Source organism: Chanodichthys erythropterus, chromosome 15, assembly GCF_024489055.1.
Source record: "Chanodichthys erythropterus isolate Z2021 chromosome 15, ASM2448905v1, whole genome shotgun sequence".
NCBI classification, from domain to species: Eukaryota; Metazoa; Chordata; class Actinopteri; order Cypriniformes; family Xenocyprididae; genus Chanodichthys; species Chanodichthys erythropterus.
Window position 1 is genome coordinate 21,348,847 of NC_090235.1, and position 18,494 is coordinate 21,367,340.

Below are 18,494 nucleotides of genomic sequence, written 5' to 3' on the forward strand. Positions count from 1 at the left end.
AGTCCGTTTTTACAACATTAACAGTCTCCATGTAGAAATAGTATTATATTAAACAATTTGTATTATGCATGTCATATTTATTGAAATAAAAGTGGAAAAATAGACTTTGATATTTAAAAAGAATAAGCTTATGTTGATCATTGTACATCGGCCTGTAGGCACTGAAATAAGTAGTACATTAAGATTGAAATGAGAAGTTTTTTTACTGCACGTAAATGTTGGAAACATGCGTTTATTTCACAAATATATATAAACAGCTTCATCTGCAATAAAGACAGCAAAGTTTGCAAGATACTGAAGCCATACAGACACTTTCTGCTGCCCGTACGTTTTCAACTCCTCCGATTTCAAGCAGTAAATCGCGCCGATCAGTAAGTTTGTTTGAGATCTGCGGCTGCCAAATACCTCACTTTGAATTTACATGAAATTAGGCGACTATTAGTCATCCTCTAACCACATTTGTACAACTATTGAGTGCACTTCATTCGAGTCGCGCTAGTATTCCACTATGCTGACGGAAGTGAGAATGCACTGCATTGAGTCCAACCCTACTGCACGATCTCCCTATACTTCTTACACACATACCTTTGTGTGTGGTAAACGCAGGCTGGGCACAGCTGTTATTTTCAGTTTTGGACGTATCTTTCCCGGACCCGGTCTGAAGTCGTCTGGTGAAAAATGCTCACTGCACAATGTCAGTAGACGGGCGAGTTGAAGAGGTAAATCAATATCTCGCTGAACACATAGCAGCCATCGCTTTAGTCGCTCTGGATCGTTTACCGGGAAAGAGTAAAAGTGAATCCTTTCATCTGTCGGCGTTGGTAATGCACTTTTACGTCGCCGTGGTTGTTTTTGGCGATTAGGACATCCGCGACATGCACACTTACGCACCATTTAAAAAAAAAAAAAAATAGCAATACCAAAATACAAACAATGTAGAATAGCTTGAATACAGCGTGCGTCCCCCTCAGAATGTAAACGAACCTCTGGCGCACCAGATAACACGTCACAGCGTCTTACGTCAGCAGCGTCATGCGGAGTCGTGGGCCGTTTCTCAAAACCGAGTTCGCTAACTTCGGACTCGCGTCCTTGGTAGTTGGGACTTGGCAAGTTCGACTCAGGAGAACGAACTCCCGTGGACGGGAGAACACAAGTCCGGTGATTCTGCAAATGGAACAGCAGCCTTCTTGATAACGTCACTCAGCTCGCTCTGGCTTCTCCGGTTATCTCTTTATGTACGTTTTAGCCAACAATAAAACGAAATTTGTTATAAAACACCACTCTGCCTCTTTTCGTTTTATTTAAAAATCAAACAAAAACATTAATAGTCTCAGGCAACGAGTGATTGATTATCTGCAATGTCTGCATACATTTATAACAAAACGAAATATTAAAACAACCCTGCCTCTTTTCGTATACATTTCAAAAATATTAAATGTAATACTATTTGTGCATACTCTGATTAACTTCACTGTAATAAAATGAAATAGGCTATAACATAAAACACAACCCTATTTGTTTTATGTCAGTTTTAATTATCAATAATTGCCATTAAGAATATACAATAAGAAATAAAGCAAACAATTCAGTCAAGCGTACAAAATCAGCGCTTTAGTAGGATACAAAAGTTAAATAGCCATATATAAAGTTATGAAACGTCACGTTGCCCTCAGCCAAAACGGAGCCAGCGGCAAACGTCAGAAGGACTAGCCGAGGTAAGGCTGCTCTCCGCTGGGCACATGAGCGCTGAGCGTCCGGTGATCGCCTTGATCTCACAACTCCGACAACGTCAGATCAAACTGTCAGAAAGGCACTATCTTTATCAATAAACCACAAATTTGAGCTTTAAACCAGCACATTCTCGCCTGAAACACTCTTAAAACTACATATCATGACATAAAAACAGTAATATGTTTAAATTATGCGGGGTTTCTCCTTTACTATTGACGCTTGCTGGTTAGTGCGAGATGCATTCTGGGATACCTGGCTGTCTCAAGTCTGCACAAGTCACTTCTCGATGCATCCTCGATAAAAGGGGCGGATCAAGAACACATCCGGGGATCTGAACTAGACGTGAACTTTGAATTGGAACAGTACTTGGACAGCAACTGATGACGTTTCACAAGTCCACAAGAACACAAGTACAGACAAGTACGCATATTGAGAAACGGCCCTGAACTAGTGATGGAAAGTTCGGATCATTTTACGGACTCGGACTTTTGAGTCTCATTCAGCAAAATGGACGAATCTTTTTTCGAGTCATTTCGTTCATTTTAGCAAAATGTAATTAAAATGTTACGTGTTACTTCCCCAACACATATACTACTTATGCAAACGTTGATCACACTACAAACAATACAAAACTACAATGCTATAAGATTCAGAAATGATTAATTCATTCTTTACCTGGGTCTTCAGTTTATGATAAGCTGATTTAGCTCAGCTCACCTCTTGCCTGACAAGTCTTCCCTTAATGAAGTGACAGGCAGCCCCATATGCTAAACCAATGCATTCTGAGCTGCAAAGAGAATTGATTAGCTCATTTCATGAGTCTTTCGGGTTTTTGAGTCGTTCCTTAATCACGCAACAGACCCATACGCTATTTCTGACATTTCTGTCACTATGTTTTTGTTACTTTTTCTTGATGATCTGTGGTGTGTTATTATTTTCTAAATAAAAAATATTGATTAATTTATCTTTTTGACTGTTTATCTGTAAATAAACACTAGGGTATATAATAATAATAACCCAAGCCTACAATACAAAGTTATGGCTTAGATTGTTCATTTTTACTCCAATTTTGAGTTTGCTGGTATAATAATTACTTTTCCTAGGCATATTTGACAAATTGGTCTAATATATGTATAAGAAGATTGCTCAAAAAAGGACATAATGACATAAATTAAAAGCAAATAACATTTTGAATTTGAATTATTAAGGTTAGTTTAAAACATTAAGGTTATGATAACTTCAGCTTTAACCCAAACTGAAATAAAACTGGAGAGTTAAAGTTATTTACTTAGAAATATAATGTGCTTGGGTCACACAGCCTGTCTGTATTGACTGCATTGGTTTAGCGTATGGGTCGGTCACATGATTAAGGAACAACTCAAAACCCTGAAACACTCATGAAAATAACTAATCAATTCTCTTTCCGGCTCAGGCTGCATTGACTGAAACAGGTGAACTACTACTAGCAGTACAGAACCTATAGAATATTGCACATACGTGACTGAACGAATCATCCCTTGAGACGACTCGTTCTTCCCGAGTCACATTAAAGATTCATTAAAAATCAACGAATCGTTCAAGAACGACATCACTATCGTGAACGCAGATTGACAACAGACCTGGAAGAGAAGACAATGCTGAATAAAGTAGTAGTTTTTATTTTTGGACCAAAAAATTCTAAACTTTCTGGACATGGACAGTATACCGTACATACACTCACCTAAAGGATTATTAGGAACACCTGTTCAATTTCTCATTAATGCAATTATCTAATCAGCCAATCACATGGCAGTTGCTTCAATGCATTTAGGGGTGTGGTCCTGGTCAAGACAATCTCCTGAACTCCAAACTGAATGTCAGAATGGGAAAGAAAGGTGATTTAAGCAATTTTGAGTGTGGCATGGTTGTTGGTGCCAGATGGGCCGGTCTGAGTATTTCACAATCTGCTCAGTTACTGGGGTTTTCACGCACAACCATTTCTAGGGTTTACAAAGAATGGTGTGAAAAGGTAAAAACATCCAGTATGCGGCAGTCCTGTGGGCGAAAATGCCTTGATGCTAGAGGTCAGAGGAGAATGGGCCGACTGATTCAAGCTGATAGAAGAGCAACTTTGAAATTACTCGTTACAACCAGGGATGGAAATTAACTTTTTTGTCCACCGGCCACTGTGGCTGGTGGATTTCAAAATCTACCAGCCACTCAATGTTTTTACCAGCCACTTTCTTGTTTTTAACCGACAACGTGTAACTGCATGTGAAAATTAATACTACAAGATCTACAATACTTAAGCAGTTTATTTAATCTCAAGTCTCAATGAAATACAGACATTTTCTCTTTCTCTCTTATACACACACAAACCATGAACTGATATACATTTCAGTACTGTTCGTTCAAACCGCCGCCGGCAGGAGGGTCAAAGTGAATGACAAGTTGCGGCAATCAATCGGAATCCTCTCAAGCGAGGACCTGTACATTCCGTTTGGTTGCCGCTGAACCGCGTCATAGCTCATTACCATAAAGTCGACCTGACTTCAACGCTCTCAACGTCCAGGACGCGCCACGCCGCTCTCGCCGCCGGCTCACATTGAAAATGAATGACTTCCTAGACGCTCACGCCGCCGGCGGTGTGAACACAACTCGTGCGATGTAACGGCACATTTCTTTTGAAGGTGTGCCTCCTCTAAAAGTGTCCGCCGTCCAGGTGAAACAGTATTCTATTTTTATTTACCCGCCACGGTGGCCGGTAGGTGAAGCGAGTTTACCCGCCACAACACAAAATCACCTGCATTTGGCTGGTGGCGGGTGCTAATTTCCATCCCTGGTTACAACCGAGGTATGCAGCAAAGCATTTGTGAAGCCACAACACGCACAACCTTGAGGCGGATGGGCTACAACAGCAGAAGACCCTACCGGATACCACTCATCTCCACTACAAATATGAAAAAAGAGGCTACAATTTGCACGAGCTCACCAAAATTGGACAATTGAAGACTGGAAAAATGTTGCCTGGTCTGAGGAGTCTCGATTTCTGTTGAGACGTTCAGATGGTAGAGTCAGAATTTGGCGTAAACAGAATGAGAACATGGATCCATCATGCCTTGTTACCACTGTGCAGGCTGGTGGTGGTGGTGTAATGGTGTGGGGGATGTTTTCATGGCACACTTTAGACCCCTTAGTGGTCAAATGGGCATCGTTTAAATGCCACGGCCTACCTGAGCATTGTTTCTGACCATGTCCATCCCTTTATGACCACCATGTACCCATCCTCTGATGGCTACTTCCAACAGGATAATGCACCATGTCACAAAGCTCGAATCATTTCAAATTGGTTTCTTGAACATGACAATGAGTTCACTTCACTAAAATGGCCCCCACAGTCACCAGATCTCAACCCAATAGAGCATCATTGGGATGTGGTGGAATGAGAGCTTCGTGCCCTGAATGTGCATCCCACAAATCTCCATCAACTGCAAGATGCTATCCTATCAATATGGGCCAACATTTCTAAAGAATGCTTTCAGCACCTTGTTGAATCAATGCCACGTAGAATTAAGGCAGTTCTGAAGGCAAAAGGGGGTCAAACACCGTATTAGTATGGTGTTCCTAATAATCCTTTAGGTAAGTGTACATTTTCAATGGAGGGACAGAAGGCTCTAGGACTAAATGTAATATCTTAAACTGTGTTCCAAATGGAGGTCTTACGAGTTTGGAATGATATTTAACAAATAACATGCATGAAATATGAAGGCAAATGTTGTACAAACTTATCTTAAACATTTCCTAATACTTTAAAAGAAGAAAAATGCAAAATATTTCTATAAAAAAAAAATAACAGCAATAAATAGCATTAAAGCTGCAAGCAGCGATGAAAGGGCCCTCGCACCCGGGCTCACCGCCACCCATTGGCCTTAGGAAAACAGCGAACAGTGGGCGACATGCATGTGAGCAAGTAAATACAGGAGAATTATGGCAAAATCATGTAAAAGTGCCACATTTCCTGCTGCCAACAGGTGGCGCTATAGCTAACTGAATATTGTCATATAGATGTCTTTAGGCCAGGACTCTAATAAAACATGTGAGGTTTGGGGCAGATCAGACATAGTATGCCTGAGTTACAACAGCTTCCTCTTTCATGGCGAAACAGACTTTGTCAGGCCGCCACAGACACGCCCTTCAGCGAAAACTCAAGATCTTTGATATTTAACATCTCAAAGGCCTTAAGATTAGACTGGCCATATATTATGTGCTTCTGGTTTAATCTCTATGAGGAGTTAATCACAGTGTAAAACATGTAATTTCCTGTTGCCCCCAGGTGGCGCTATGACTGTAACTGAATATTGTCATATAAATGTCTTCAGGTCAGGACTCTAATAAAACATGTGAGGTTTGGGGCAGATCAGACATTGTATGCCCGAGTTACAACATCTTCCTGTTTCATGGCGAAACATCGAACTTTGCCAGGCCGCCACATACACCCCCTTCAGCGAACTCTAGATCTTCGCAATTTAACATCTCAAAGGCCTTTAGATTAGACTGACCAAATATGATGTTGACCTGATTAAAGCTCTAGGAGGAGTTTGTTAAAGTACAACATGTGGAAATGGCAAAAACTGCACAAATTTTTGCAGAGAAAATTCAATATATCTCACTTCCTGTTGGGTTTACAAACTTTGCACCCAAGGGCTTTTTTCTAGGTATTGGGCTGTTACATCTGTCTACCGAATTTCATAACTGTACGTGAAACGTAGCACGAAGGGCGCTTAATTGAAATTTTGTAGGTGGCGCTATCGAGCCATTTTGCCACACCTAATTCTGAAACCCATATCAGATGTAAATTTTCACCACTTCTGACGCTTGTGCAAAGTTTCATGAGTTTTTGATAATGTTTAGGTCCTCAAAAATGCAATTCATTTTGGAGAAGAAGAATAATTGGCTGAGCAATTCCAATAGGGTCCTCACACCATCGGTGCTCAGGCCCTAACAAGTAACAGGCTATTATTAACAGCAAATGTTGTAAAAACAGAAAATAACCGCAGCTTTCAGCCTGTCACCATCATGCAAACATGAAACATCATTAGTAGATTTTTTACAGGTTTTTGCATTCCATTGCACTATTTGTCCTATTGTTTTTATGTTTGGCGGATGCGTTTGGCTGTTGCTCTCGTGTCTCAGTCCTTTTGCAGCGTTCTAAACAGCATTCTAAAACACTTACACTGCTCAGAAAGATACTAAAGATGTATTTAAAACAGTTCATGTGACTACAGTGATTCAACCTAACAGGATTAGTCCACTTTTAAATAAAACTTTCCTGATAATTTACTCACCCCCATGTCTTTCTTTGGTCGAAAAGAAATGAAGGTTTTTGATGAAAACATTCCAGGATTATTCTCCTTATAGTGGACTTCAATGGCCTCCAGATGGTTGAAGGTCCAAATGATAGTTTCAATGCAGCTTCAAAGGGCTTTAAATGATACCAGATGAGGAATGAGGGTCTTATCTAGTGAAACGATCGGTCATTTTCGAAAAAAGTACAACCGTATACGCTTTATAACTGAAATGACTGATCGTTTTGCTAGATAAGACCCTTGTTCCTCATCTGGTATCGTTTAAAGCCCTTTGAAGCTGTAATTTTGACCATCAACCATCTGGAGGCCATTGAAGTCCACTATAAAGAGAATAATCCTGGAATGTTTTCATCAAAAACCTTCATTTCTTTTTTGACTGAAGAAAGAAAGACATGGACATCTTGGATGACATGGGGGTGAGTAAATTATCAGGAAATTTTATTTAAAAGTGGACTGACTAATCCTTTAATATTATAAAATGACGAGAATACTTTGTGCGCCAAACCCCCTCCCCCAAAAAAACACAAAATAAGGACTTTATTCAACAATATCTTGTGATGAGCATTTTCAAAACACTGCTTCATGAAGCTTTACAAATCTTTTGTTTTGAATCAGTGGTTCAGAGCATGAATCAAACCGCCAAAGTCATGTGAACCATTGAAATTTCGAAACACTTATGACGTAACGAAGCCTCGTTTACTGAAATCACGTGACTTTCACACTCCAACAAAATTGAGAATTTTTACTGCTCTGTAATTAGACAAAATGCAACGTTCGACTTTTTCAAGATCCTCTACTGGAACCCGGAAGTTGGACCTCTGACCTAGGCTGCATCTGAAAACTGGAAAATACTGGCTTCTGAGCACTTCTGAGCACACATTTCAAGGTAGGAAGGCATCAAGGTACGTCTGAATCCAATGTTCGCTTCACTTCCTGTCTCATGAAATAACGTCATCAAATCGATTTTTGAAGGAAGCATAGATGTATCCTTAGCTGCCTTTGATATCCCACAATCCTGTGCTTTCCATTCTGTGACAGCTGAGCTAGAAAAAATAAAGATGGCGTCCGAAAGTTGTGTTTGCTGCTCAGTTTGTGTATAAACGTAAGATTTTGACCATTTAAATTTTGATATCATTTCCATCAAGAAATTACTACTATAGTAATTATTTGTTTAGTTCTCACCAAAGCTTGCACTATTTTGATGTAGATCATTAAACTGTTATGCTGTTTCGTGAGGTGCCTTCATGCACAAATGTCGTTCGCTTATAAGGCAGCAAGACAGCTACCTAGGTTTTTGGACGCAGCCCTACTTTAAATACGATCTGAATTTCTATATTTTGAATTTTAGACAATAGTTTAAAATTTGTTATTCATGTTGAAAACTTGAAACAAAGAAGTGAATATTTGCAGTCTAAAAAAATAAAAATAATAATACGCTGCTTGAAAATACTTACGTAGAAATTATGCCATAAATTTTCAATTTCAAATGTCCAGGATTCAAGTTCTATATAAATATAAATTCAAAATCCAAAATTCAAATCTATATAAAATGGCACTTAATATTAAATTCTGTTAAATGACACTTATCAGAAGTTCAAATGTACACAATTCAAACTTGGCTCATTTTGTCATATTTCTAGCTCTATAGGAAATCATCACCAAAAAAATTGATCACTGCACACTTGCAGCGCGAGCAACCACAGCTTCAATCGCTCAGGATTGTGTACAGGAAATCTGAAGAGTCACGATTTTTCCTAGCGGAAAAAAATCTTTTAGGTTTCAAAAGCTTTAAACATGCAGATACGCACACGAAAGGACCATTTTAAACAGTTAACTCACACAAAGACGTATACATGTGTGTCATTTCCATGAGACGGATACATAGGAGTAAAAAAACACTTTAGTAATAGAAGACATTAGTAATAAATGAAAATTCCCATGTTCAGGAATGCCAACAGGAAAGGGGGCATACTGCACACTTTTTTTTTTTTTTTTAAGTTATTTGATTTAAATGCTCATTTGTAGTTATTTACAGGGTAATAAAAAATAAATCCCTTAATGTCCAAAACTGTAATTTTTCCATGCAAAACATTAACATAGTTGCAACATTTTACCAAAATCAACATTTTACATGTTATAAATGACGAAATGCTATGCAAGATATTTAAGACAATATTGGCTGATTAGACTGCAATACTGTTTTGCCTCTCAGACCTCAAATACATAAAATATTACCCATTATAGACACAGTTTTTAAAGTAAAGAGTAAAGGAAACACTGTACAGTACTTATTGAAACAACTAGTTCTTTATTTACCCTTGTAAGTTCCCAAGTACCCTTGTAAGATCCCCACCCCCCACAAAACACTCATTGGATATATGCAAAACCCAAAGGTGACCTATTTTGATCTCAAAAAGGAGAGTTCTCACTGAAAAGTGAGGAGTTTGCATCCATGCACGTTATAAAACACATTGACGAGGGAAAAAAACGTTAATGCATCTAATATAGTGAAAAAAAAAACGTACCTTTGTTTGCTGAAAAAACGAAACGGGCACAGCCGACGCTTTCAGAAAACGGCGATTTCTTTGATCGGAGGGTTTGAAATCGTCGTCGAAAAAATGATCACTGCACACTCTCTTAAATATCAGATCATGTTCGGGTGTGTAGATATCCAGGTTCAGCGCGAGCAACCACAGCTTCAACCGATCAGGATTGTGTGCAGGAAATCTATGAAAAGTCAAAATTCTGTTTCCTAGCTTTCTTTTAGGTTTTTTACGATTTGAACATCCAGGATATGCACACGAAATTACCATTTTAAACAATAAATCGACCCAAAGACGTTTGAATGCGTGTTATTGAACATGCAACAACTTTTGCACGGTCCTCCTCGACATTTGTAAAAGGCAAACACTGACTCGCTACTTCCGCCTACGTCACGCGTGACAGTCGCTCAGGATCATTTAATGGGAAAGTGGGAAAGGTCAGCCATTTAAAGGGATAGTTCACCCAAAAATGAAAATTCTGTCAGTAATTACTCACCCTCATGTATCAACAACCATGTAAGTCTTTCTTTAATCTTCGGATCACAAATTAATATTTTTGTGATTAAACATGAGCGGTGGAATACTCCTCCATTGGCTTTAAGGGGGGCCAAACTTGTCCGTCCAGAAAGTCAGTGAAGAAAATGTTTAAATAGTCCATGCCACTACAGTGGCTCAACCGTACGTTTCTCAAGCGTCGATAATACTTTTCGTGCGAAAAAAAAAAACGACTTTATTCAACTATTCATTTTCTCTCTTGTAGGCCTCTGACGTTAGTTCACGAGAGCTCCATGACAGATGCGTGAGAACTAAACTGACGATGGTCTTCTTCTACTGCTTGTTACTGGCTGCTCACTCCTTAGGAGTATTACCGCCACCTAGTGTTCAAGATGAAGTGCTAGCATAGCCGGAAGCGCTAAACTTTGTTTACAAGCAGGTGAACGCGCGCGCTGTATGTAAAAACCATTATTTGTAAATATGTCGGTAGATTTTAACGTAGATGAAGACTTGAATTTTTTTAACCAACCTTACTTATTCGAACCTGAATACACAGACATTGAAATGCAAGAGATGGAAGAGGCTGCCGCTGCAACACAACCACAGTCTCAAGCTTCCGAAAGACAGAGAGCATTGGAGAGCTGGTGGTGTAAATGTAATCAGTGCCAGGCGATGCCAACTGAACAGGAGAGCATGTGCTGCATCGATTGGGACATTGTCATGCCACAGCTTGAAAGTTTGGATAACGCAGACAATGGGACAAGTGTATTTCGCTGTATAACTGAGGATCCCGGTTTTAGAAGTGTTTTTTAATTTGCCTAAAGTGAACTGGAAGAGACGTCCGAGGCTAAATTTACAGCTGACAATATTTCCTCTGTAACTGTGTTTTCACTTTGATCAGTTACTTGTGGAAGACCTGTAAGGAGTGGACCTGCTGACTGGGGGTCCTGACTGAGTTGTGATGGATCCTTTGATTCCTAAAACATTTAAAGTCAATGTTGTAACTCGGCTTTAATTCACTGTATCATGTATTATGTTTTTTTTTTATTTATTTTTTTATAGCCATATACAAATAAAGACAAAACTAAATGAGTGTATCATGATACTGCTTCCACTTACCTTGTTGGTCTGTATAAACAAGTTGGGCACAGCTGTTGATTTCAGTAATCTTTTTTGTTGAACTGATTTGAAGTCGTCTGGAGAGAAATGTTCACTGCACAACTTCATGTGCTTGACGAAATTAATCGGTAAATTAACATCCCGTTGAACAGCCAGCAGCCATAGATTCAGTCGCTCACGATCATTTGATGGGAAACGGTGAAAGGTAAGCCGTTCATTTTGTGGCAATGTTAAGGCACCTTTACGTTTACTCGTTAGTTTTTCACAATTCGGACATCCAGGAAATGCACACTTTCTAACCATTGTAAACAATAACTTAGAGCGAGACCAAAAGCATGATCAATGTCGAATTCAATAGCTTACATACAGCGCGCGCGTTCACCTGCTTGTAAACAAAGTGTAGCGCTTCCGGCTATGCTAGCACTTCATCTTGAACACTAGGTGGCGGTAATACTCCTAAGGAGTGAGCAGCCAGTAACAAGCAGTAGTAGAAGACAGTCGTCAGTTTAGTTCTCACGCATCTGTCATGGAGCTCTCGTGAACTAACGTCAGAGGCCTACAAGAGAGAAAATGAATAGTTGAATAAAGTCTTTCTTTTGTTTGTTTGTTTTATCGCACGAAAAGTATTATCGTCGCTTGAGAAACGTACGGTTGAGCCACTGTAGTGGCATGGACTATTTAAACATTTTCTTCACTGACTTTCTGGACGGACAAGTTTGGGCCCCCTTAAAGCCAATGGAGGAGTATTCCACCGCTCACATTTAATCACAAAAATATTAATTTGTGACCCGAAGATGAAAGAAAGACTTACATGGTTGTATCAACATGAGGGTGAGTAATTACTGACAATTTTCATTTTTGGGTGAACTATCCCTTTAAGTCGCGGCGTCGGTAAGGCACTTTTACGCACTCTCGCAGGTTTCTCACGGTTCAGGCATGAAAGGTGAGAAATGCACACTTTAGCACCACCATTTTAAACACTACACACCACGACCTAAAGCACAACAGCGTGCGTTTTTCTTCTTTAACTGCAGCTTGCATAAACTGCAAATACTTATAATGTGCCATTTAAATTACTGTGATCTGATCATAACTACTTCTTTTCTACTCCCTCCCATACTGTTCACAGCACCAACTTTATTTGGAATAGTATACAAATATCTCCCTGCCCAACTGATGCTGCCAAAACTTCATCTAGCAATGATATTACAGTATTGTTGAATATATATACCTCATTTGGCTGAAACAGCGCAGGCATAGGCACAGCTGACGATTTCAGAAGTCGTCTTGTACTTCCACAGTCTGCCTTGTAATCCTCGGTCCTGAAATGTTCACTGCACAGCACGCGTTTGTAAAAATGTTCCAAGGGTGTATTTACATCCCGGCGAATAGCGAGCAGCCACAGCCTCATTCGCTCGGGATCCTTTACAGGGAATTTGTGAAATGTTAACAGTCCATCTCCCTTTGATGTCGTCGCACGTAATCTTAAGACTTTAGCTTTGTTGAAGCAACCCGGATATGCACACGAACACACCATTTTTAAGATTAATAAAATGTATTGCTCAAACAATTCGCTTTTTCACGTGGATTCCCTTTTATATAGACAACTTGGTGTTTTTTTTATTTTTTTATGGCATCCAGTGTTCTGGTGCATTACCGCCCCCTTCTGCTCCGGAGTGTGGATCATCCACCTTCCCCGTTCACACATACACTTCCCTGACGTGCAATACTACTACTGTTATTAAGCTTCCTTAATGTTCATATCCTATCAAAAACCCGTTTCTCTTAAAAATTCATAAGAATTCTGGTCTATGCCTTATGTTTTGTGCACAAGCTGAGGGAGACAGTGTTTCAGGACATCACATTAAAGGGTTAGTTCACCCAAAAATGAAAATTCTCACCCTCATGCCGTTCCACACCTGTAAGAACTTCGTTCATCTTCAGGACACAAATTAAGATATTTTTGATGAAATCCGATGGCTCAGTGAGGCCTGCATTTGACAGCAAGATAATTAACACTTTCAGATGCCCAGAAAACTACTAAAGACATTTAAAACAGTTCATGCGACTACAGTGGTTCAGCCTTAATATTGTGAAGTGACAGAATACACCAAAATAAATAAATAAAAACGACTTCATTCAACAATATCTAGTGATGGGAGCAGTGTTTTGAAATCGCCCATCACTAGATATTATTGACTAAAGTCTTTTTTTTTTTTTTTTGGCGCACAAAAAGTATTCTTGGCGCTTCATAAAATTAAGGTTGACGAGTGTGAGAATTTTCATTTTTTGGTGAACTAACAAGACCCAGAAAGGTAGTAAAGACATCGTTAAAGGATTAATTCACTCCAGAATTAAAATTTCCTGATAAAAAGATGTTCATGTCCCTTTTTTAATTCGAAAATAAATGTTTTTGATGAAAACATTCCAGGATTTTTCTCCATATAGTGGACTTCAGTGGGGTTCAACGGGATGAAGGTCCAAACTGCAATCTCAATGCAGCCTCAAAGGACTCTACATGACTCGGCCGAGGAATAAGGGTCTAATCTAGCATTGAATTACTGAACGCAATGGACTGAGCAACAGCGGTTTGGAGGTGTTTTCAGTTTGGGGATGCCGTCTGAGGCCACAAGGACCTGGTGGCTTTCTAACACTAGAGTAAGTATCCCGTTTAGTGTGACTAGGGTTGCAAAATTCCGGGAATTTTCAAAGCTGGAAACTTTCCAAGGGAGTTAACGCGAATATATGGTAATTTATGGGAATAAACAAGGAATTTGCAAAATTGCAGGTTAGCCTATAACAGGGTACTTAAATGTAGTAAAAAAAAAAAAAAAAAAAAAAAAAAACATCTTGCAGCATAATTTTGGTTAAAGCAACCAGATTTAATGCAATTTCAGTTGAATTTTTACCCTGACATTCACACAGCACACTATATACTGCAGGGCTATTGAGGACACACCCCAGTCCATAACATGCACATTTGATCAAAAATACAGAAAAAAACAGTAATATTGTGAAATATAACTACAATTCAAAATAATGATTTTCTATTTTAATATATATTAAAATGTAATTTATTTCTGTGATGCAAAGCTGAATTCAGCATCATTACTCCAGTCTTCAGTGTCACACGATCCTTCAGAAATCATTCTAATATGCTGATTTGCTACTCAATTATCAATGTTGGAAACAGTTGTGCTGCTCAATATTTTTTATAACCTGTGATTCTTTTTTCAGGATTGTTTGATGAATAAAAATGTAAAGAACAGCATTTATCTAAAATAGAAATATTTTATAACATTATACACTACCAGTCAAAAATTTTTCCTTTTTTTTTTTTGAAAGAAATTCATACTTTTATTCAGATATGTGAAATTGATAAAGTGATTGTAACGATTCAACACTCGACATGGGATCCATTTTGCAAGCTTTATTAAAAGTAATCGTAGTAGTACAGGCAGGGGTCAGCATCAGCAAACACAGCAATGTAGAGCAGGCAGAAACGTGGTCAGGGACAGGCAGAGGATCAGGGCAACAAGCAAGATACACAGTCCAGAGAGCAGGCACAGGGTCGATGGGCAGGCAGCAAAGGGTCAGGAAACGTTAAACAGACAGGAATAGCAACGGGAAAACAAACAGGGTATAAACGCTCAGAAATGACAGCCGGGGCAATAATCAAGACTTCGCGGTGAAGTGGTGTGTGTGACAGTCCTTTATAGTCCTGGTTATGAGCTGCAGCTGGGTGTGGTGATTAGTGTGGTGTGCTAGGGTGAATGTGGCAACAGGTGATTGGTGTGACGTGAACATGTGACAGACAGGGAGGATTGTGGGAAGTGTAGTCCGGGAACTGACAGGAGCAGGCTATGATCGTGACATAACGCCCCCCTCCCGGAAGGCGCGTCCTCGCGCCGTAAAAGGAACAGCTAGGGAGGGGGGGTGGGTGCATTGGAGATCTAACGGCAGACGGGATCTCCAATGCAGCCCCAGGGACTCAGGCGGCCACGGCGGGTCAGGCGGCTCGGGCGGCCATGGCGGGTCAGGCGGCTCGGGCGGCCACGGCGGGTCAGGCGGCTCGGGCGGCCACGGCGGGACAGGCGGCTCGGGCGGCCACGGCGGGACAGGTGGCTCGGGCGGCCATAGCAGATCAGATGGCTCGGGCAGCCACGGCGGGTCAGGTGGCTCGGGCAGCCACAGCAGATCAGATGGCTCGGGCAGCCACAGCAGATCAGATGGCTCGGGCAGCCACGGCAGAACAGGGTCTATAGGTGACCCCAGCGGGTCAGAGTCCATTAAAGGCCATAATAATTCGCAGTTCAGAGATGGCCATAACAGTTCAGTGGCCCTTAATGGCCATGGTTGCGCAGGGTCCCCACCCACAAGCTCCCCACCCTCAGGTATACTGCCCCCCCCCAAAAAAGTTCTTGGGGATTTCAGCAGGGTCCATAATAGGTTGGTGGACCGAAGGCCTGGATGGCACCAGCAGGGCAGAACGCTTGGGCGGCGGCAGTGGCAGTGCAGGCAGCCTGGCCGGCGGCGGCAGGGCTGACCAAGGGTGTTCAGTGGTCATATCAGGGAGAGCGGACAGCTCGGTGACGGCCTCCATGGCCGTATCAAGGAGAGCGGACAGCTCAGTGATGGCAGCAGGCTCAGGCTGGGGCTGCTCTGGGACGACAGCTGGCGACTCGGGCTGCTCTGGGACGACAGCGGACTGTTCGAGCTGGTCTGGGACGACAGCAGACGGCTTGGGCTGGCAGACTGTTACAAAGTCCATAGAGCTCGAGTTCCTCAACGCACGCAGGACAGCCAAGACATAGAAAGTGAGCACGACCCTCTGGGCCAAGACAGGACAGACCAGGAGAGCAGGCTGTGCTGGAGCAGACTCACTGGCTGGATCGGGCTCTGGAGCGGGTTCACTAGCTGGAGCGGACTCACTGGCTGGAGCGGCCATCTTGCCCGTGGGCACTGGCAACGCAGCCATCTTGTCCATCGCGTCCAAGACGCTTGAATCCATAGCAACCGGCGAGCTTGAGAGCGTTGCAACCGGCGGGCTTGAGAGCGAAGCGTCCGGCGGGCTTGAGAGCGAAGCGTCCGGCGGGCTTGAGAGCGAAGCGTCCGGCGGGCTTGAGAGCGAAGCGTCCGGCGGGCTTGAGAGCGAAGCGTCCGGCGGGCTTGAGAGCGAAGCGTCCGGCGGGCTTGAGAGCGAAGCGTCCGGCGGGCTTGAGAGCGAAGCGTCCGGCGGGCTTGAGAGCGAAGCGTCCGGCGGGCTTGAGAGCGAAGCGGCCGGCGGGCTTGAGTGTGAAGCGGCCGGCGTTGGTTTCGGAATAGCAGCAGCTCGTGCCGAAGTCAACGGTGGGTCAGTCACGCTGGAACGCAACCCTCTCAGCTTCCTGACTGATCTAAAGATGTGACGTGACTCTGAGCGATCAGCGGAGACGTGATGTTGCTCTGGGCGATCAGCGGAGATGTGACGTTGCTCTGGGCGATCAGCGGAGGCGTGACGTTGCTCTGGGCGATCAGCGGAGACGTGACGTTGCTCTGGGCGATCAGCGGAGACGTGACGTTGCTCTGGGCGATCAGCGGAGACGTGACGTTGCTCTGGGCGATCAGCGGAGACGTGACGTTGCTCTGGGCGATCAGCGGAGACGTGATGTTGCTCTGGGCGATCAGCGGAGACATGAATTGTTGCTGTTGTGATGGTAGCCGCCATTTTGTGTGTTATCTGGCGCGGCGGCCATTACGGGGTTCACCATGGTGTCGCATTCCTCCGCGACACCCACAGTAAACGGAGAGACAACAGTCAACAATGCATAGTCCATAAAGCTGCTGAGTGACGAACGCGGTCCATCTCGTCTTAATTGATTTTGGAGAGGTTGGTTGACGCCGTCACAGAAAAAGTCAATCAGTGCACAGTCCGGAAGATTAGAGAGGTAAGCAATGTCCAGATATTCCTGCACATAATCCTCTAACGATCGCGTGCCCTGCGTACTCCACAATAACAACTGGTCAATGTCCATACCGTACAACTGAACTCCGGGAAAGCTGCTGGATCGTGGTGGCGGCGAAGTCTTCTGTAACGATTCAACACTCGACATGGGATCCATTTTGCAAGCTTTATTAAAAGTAATCGTAGTAGTACAGGCAGGGGTCAGCATCAGCAAACACAGCAATGTAGAGCAGGCAGAAACGTGGTCAGGGACAGGCAGAGGATCAGGGCAACAAGCAAGATACACAGTCCAGAGAGCAGGCACAGGGTCGATGGGCAGGCAGCAAAGGGTCAGGAAACGTTAAACAGACGGGAATAGCAACGGGAAAACAAACAGGGTATAAACGCTCAGAAATGACAGCCGGGGCAATAATCAAGACTTCGCGGTGAAGTGGTGTGTGTGACAGTCCTTTATAGTCCTGGTTATGAGCTGCAGCTGGGTGTGGTGATTAGTGTGGTGTGCTAGGGGGAATGTGGCAACAGGTGATTGGTGTGACGTGAACATGTGACAGACAGGGAGGATTGTGGGAAGTGTAGTCCGGGAACTGACAGGAGCAGGCTATGATCGTGACGGTGATATTGTTAGAAAAAAATTCTATTTTGAATAAATGCTGTTCTTTAACTTTTTATTCGTCAATGAATCCTAAAAAAAATTACAGGTTCCAAAAAATAAAGCAGTGCAACCGTTTCCAACATTGACAGTGACTGAGTATCAAATCAGCATAGAGTGATTTCTGAAGGATCATGTGACACTGAAATAAATAACACATAACTGCTGCAATAACATTTTTCCATATTTACTAAATTAGAATTAATTGAATGTGAAAAAGAAATGTCATGTTATGACCAAACAAATAGTTTATGTTTGTATAGGATACATTTTATATTATAAATATTTCCCAAAATTTCCAATTAATTCCAATAAATGTAAATTCTTGTTAAGTTTCCAAATTGGAATATTTCCAAAATTGCCCTGGTTAAGTTCCCGTGGAAAATTTCCGGAAATTTACCGGAAACTTTACGCCCCTTTGCAACCCTAAGTGTGACTACATGTATTACAACTATTTTATATATATATATATATATATATATATATATATATATATATATATATATATATATATATATAATTTTTTTTTTTTTTAATTATTCACTGCACATTTCTTTGATTTTACAGTCAATACAGTCAGGCTAGGTCTTGAATGGATGCTGAGAGAGAGATTAGGAAGATGAAACAGGAGGGTTCATCCCTCTTGTGTGGTCAGTGTCATTAGACAT

General features: G+C 41.8%; 1 protein-coding gene across 9 annotated transcripts in view; it reads right to left on the minus strand.

Annotated features, from left to right (window-relative positions):
• The window catches only part of zmym4.2 (zinc finger MYM-type containing 4, tandem duplicate 2), a 46,331-nt gene that overhangs the window by 22,233 nt on the left and 5,604 nt on the right, over positions 1-18,494 (minus strand). For 2 of the 9 annotated variants that reach the window (XM_067412218.1, XM_067412215.1), the window contains exon 1: positions 586-1,011. The exons of 4 other annotated variants lie outside the window; for them this stretch is intronic. In XM_067412218.1, the coding sequence (XP_067268319.1) occupies positions 586-894 (309 nt within the window). In that variant the 5' untranslated portion in view covers positions 895-1,011. Of the gene's footprint in view, positions 1-585; positions 1,012-9,601; positions 9,986-11,233; positions 11,583-12,464; positions 13,259-18,494 lie in introns of those variants that run through there. 3 more of the 9 variants (XM_067412217.1, XM_067412223.1, XM_067412219.1) reach the window with 3 other exon arrangements.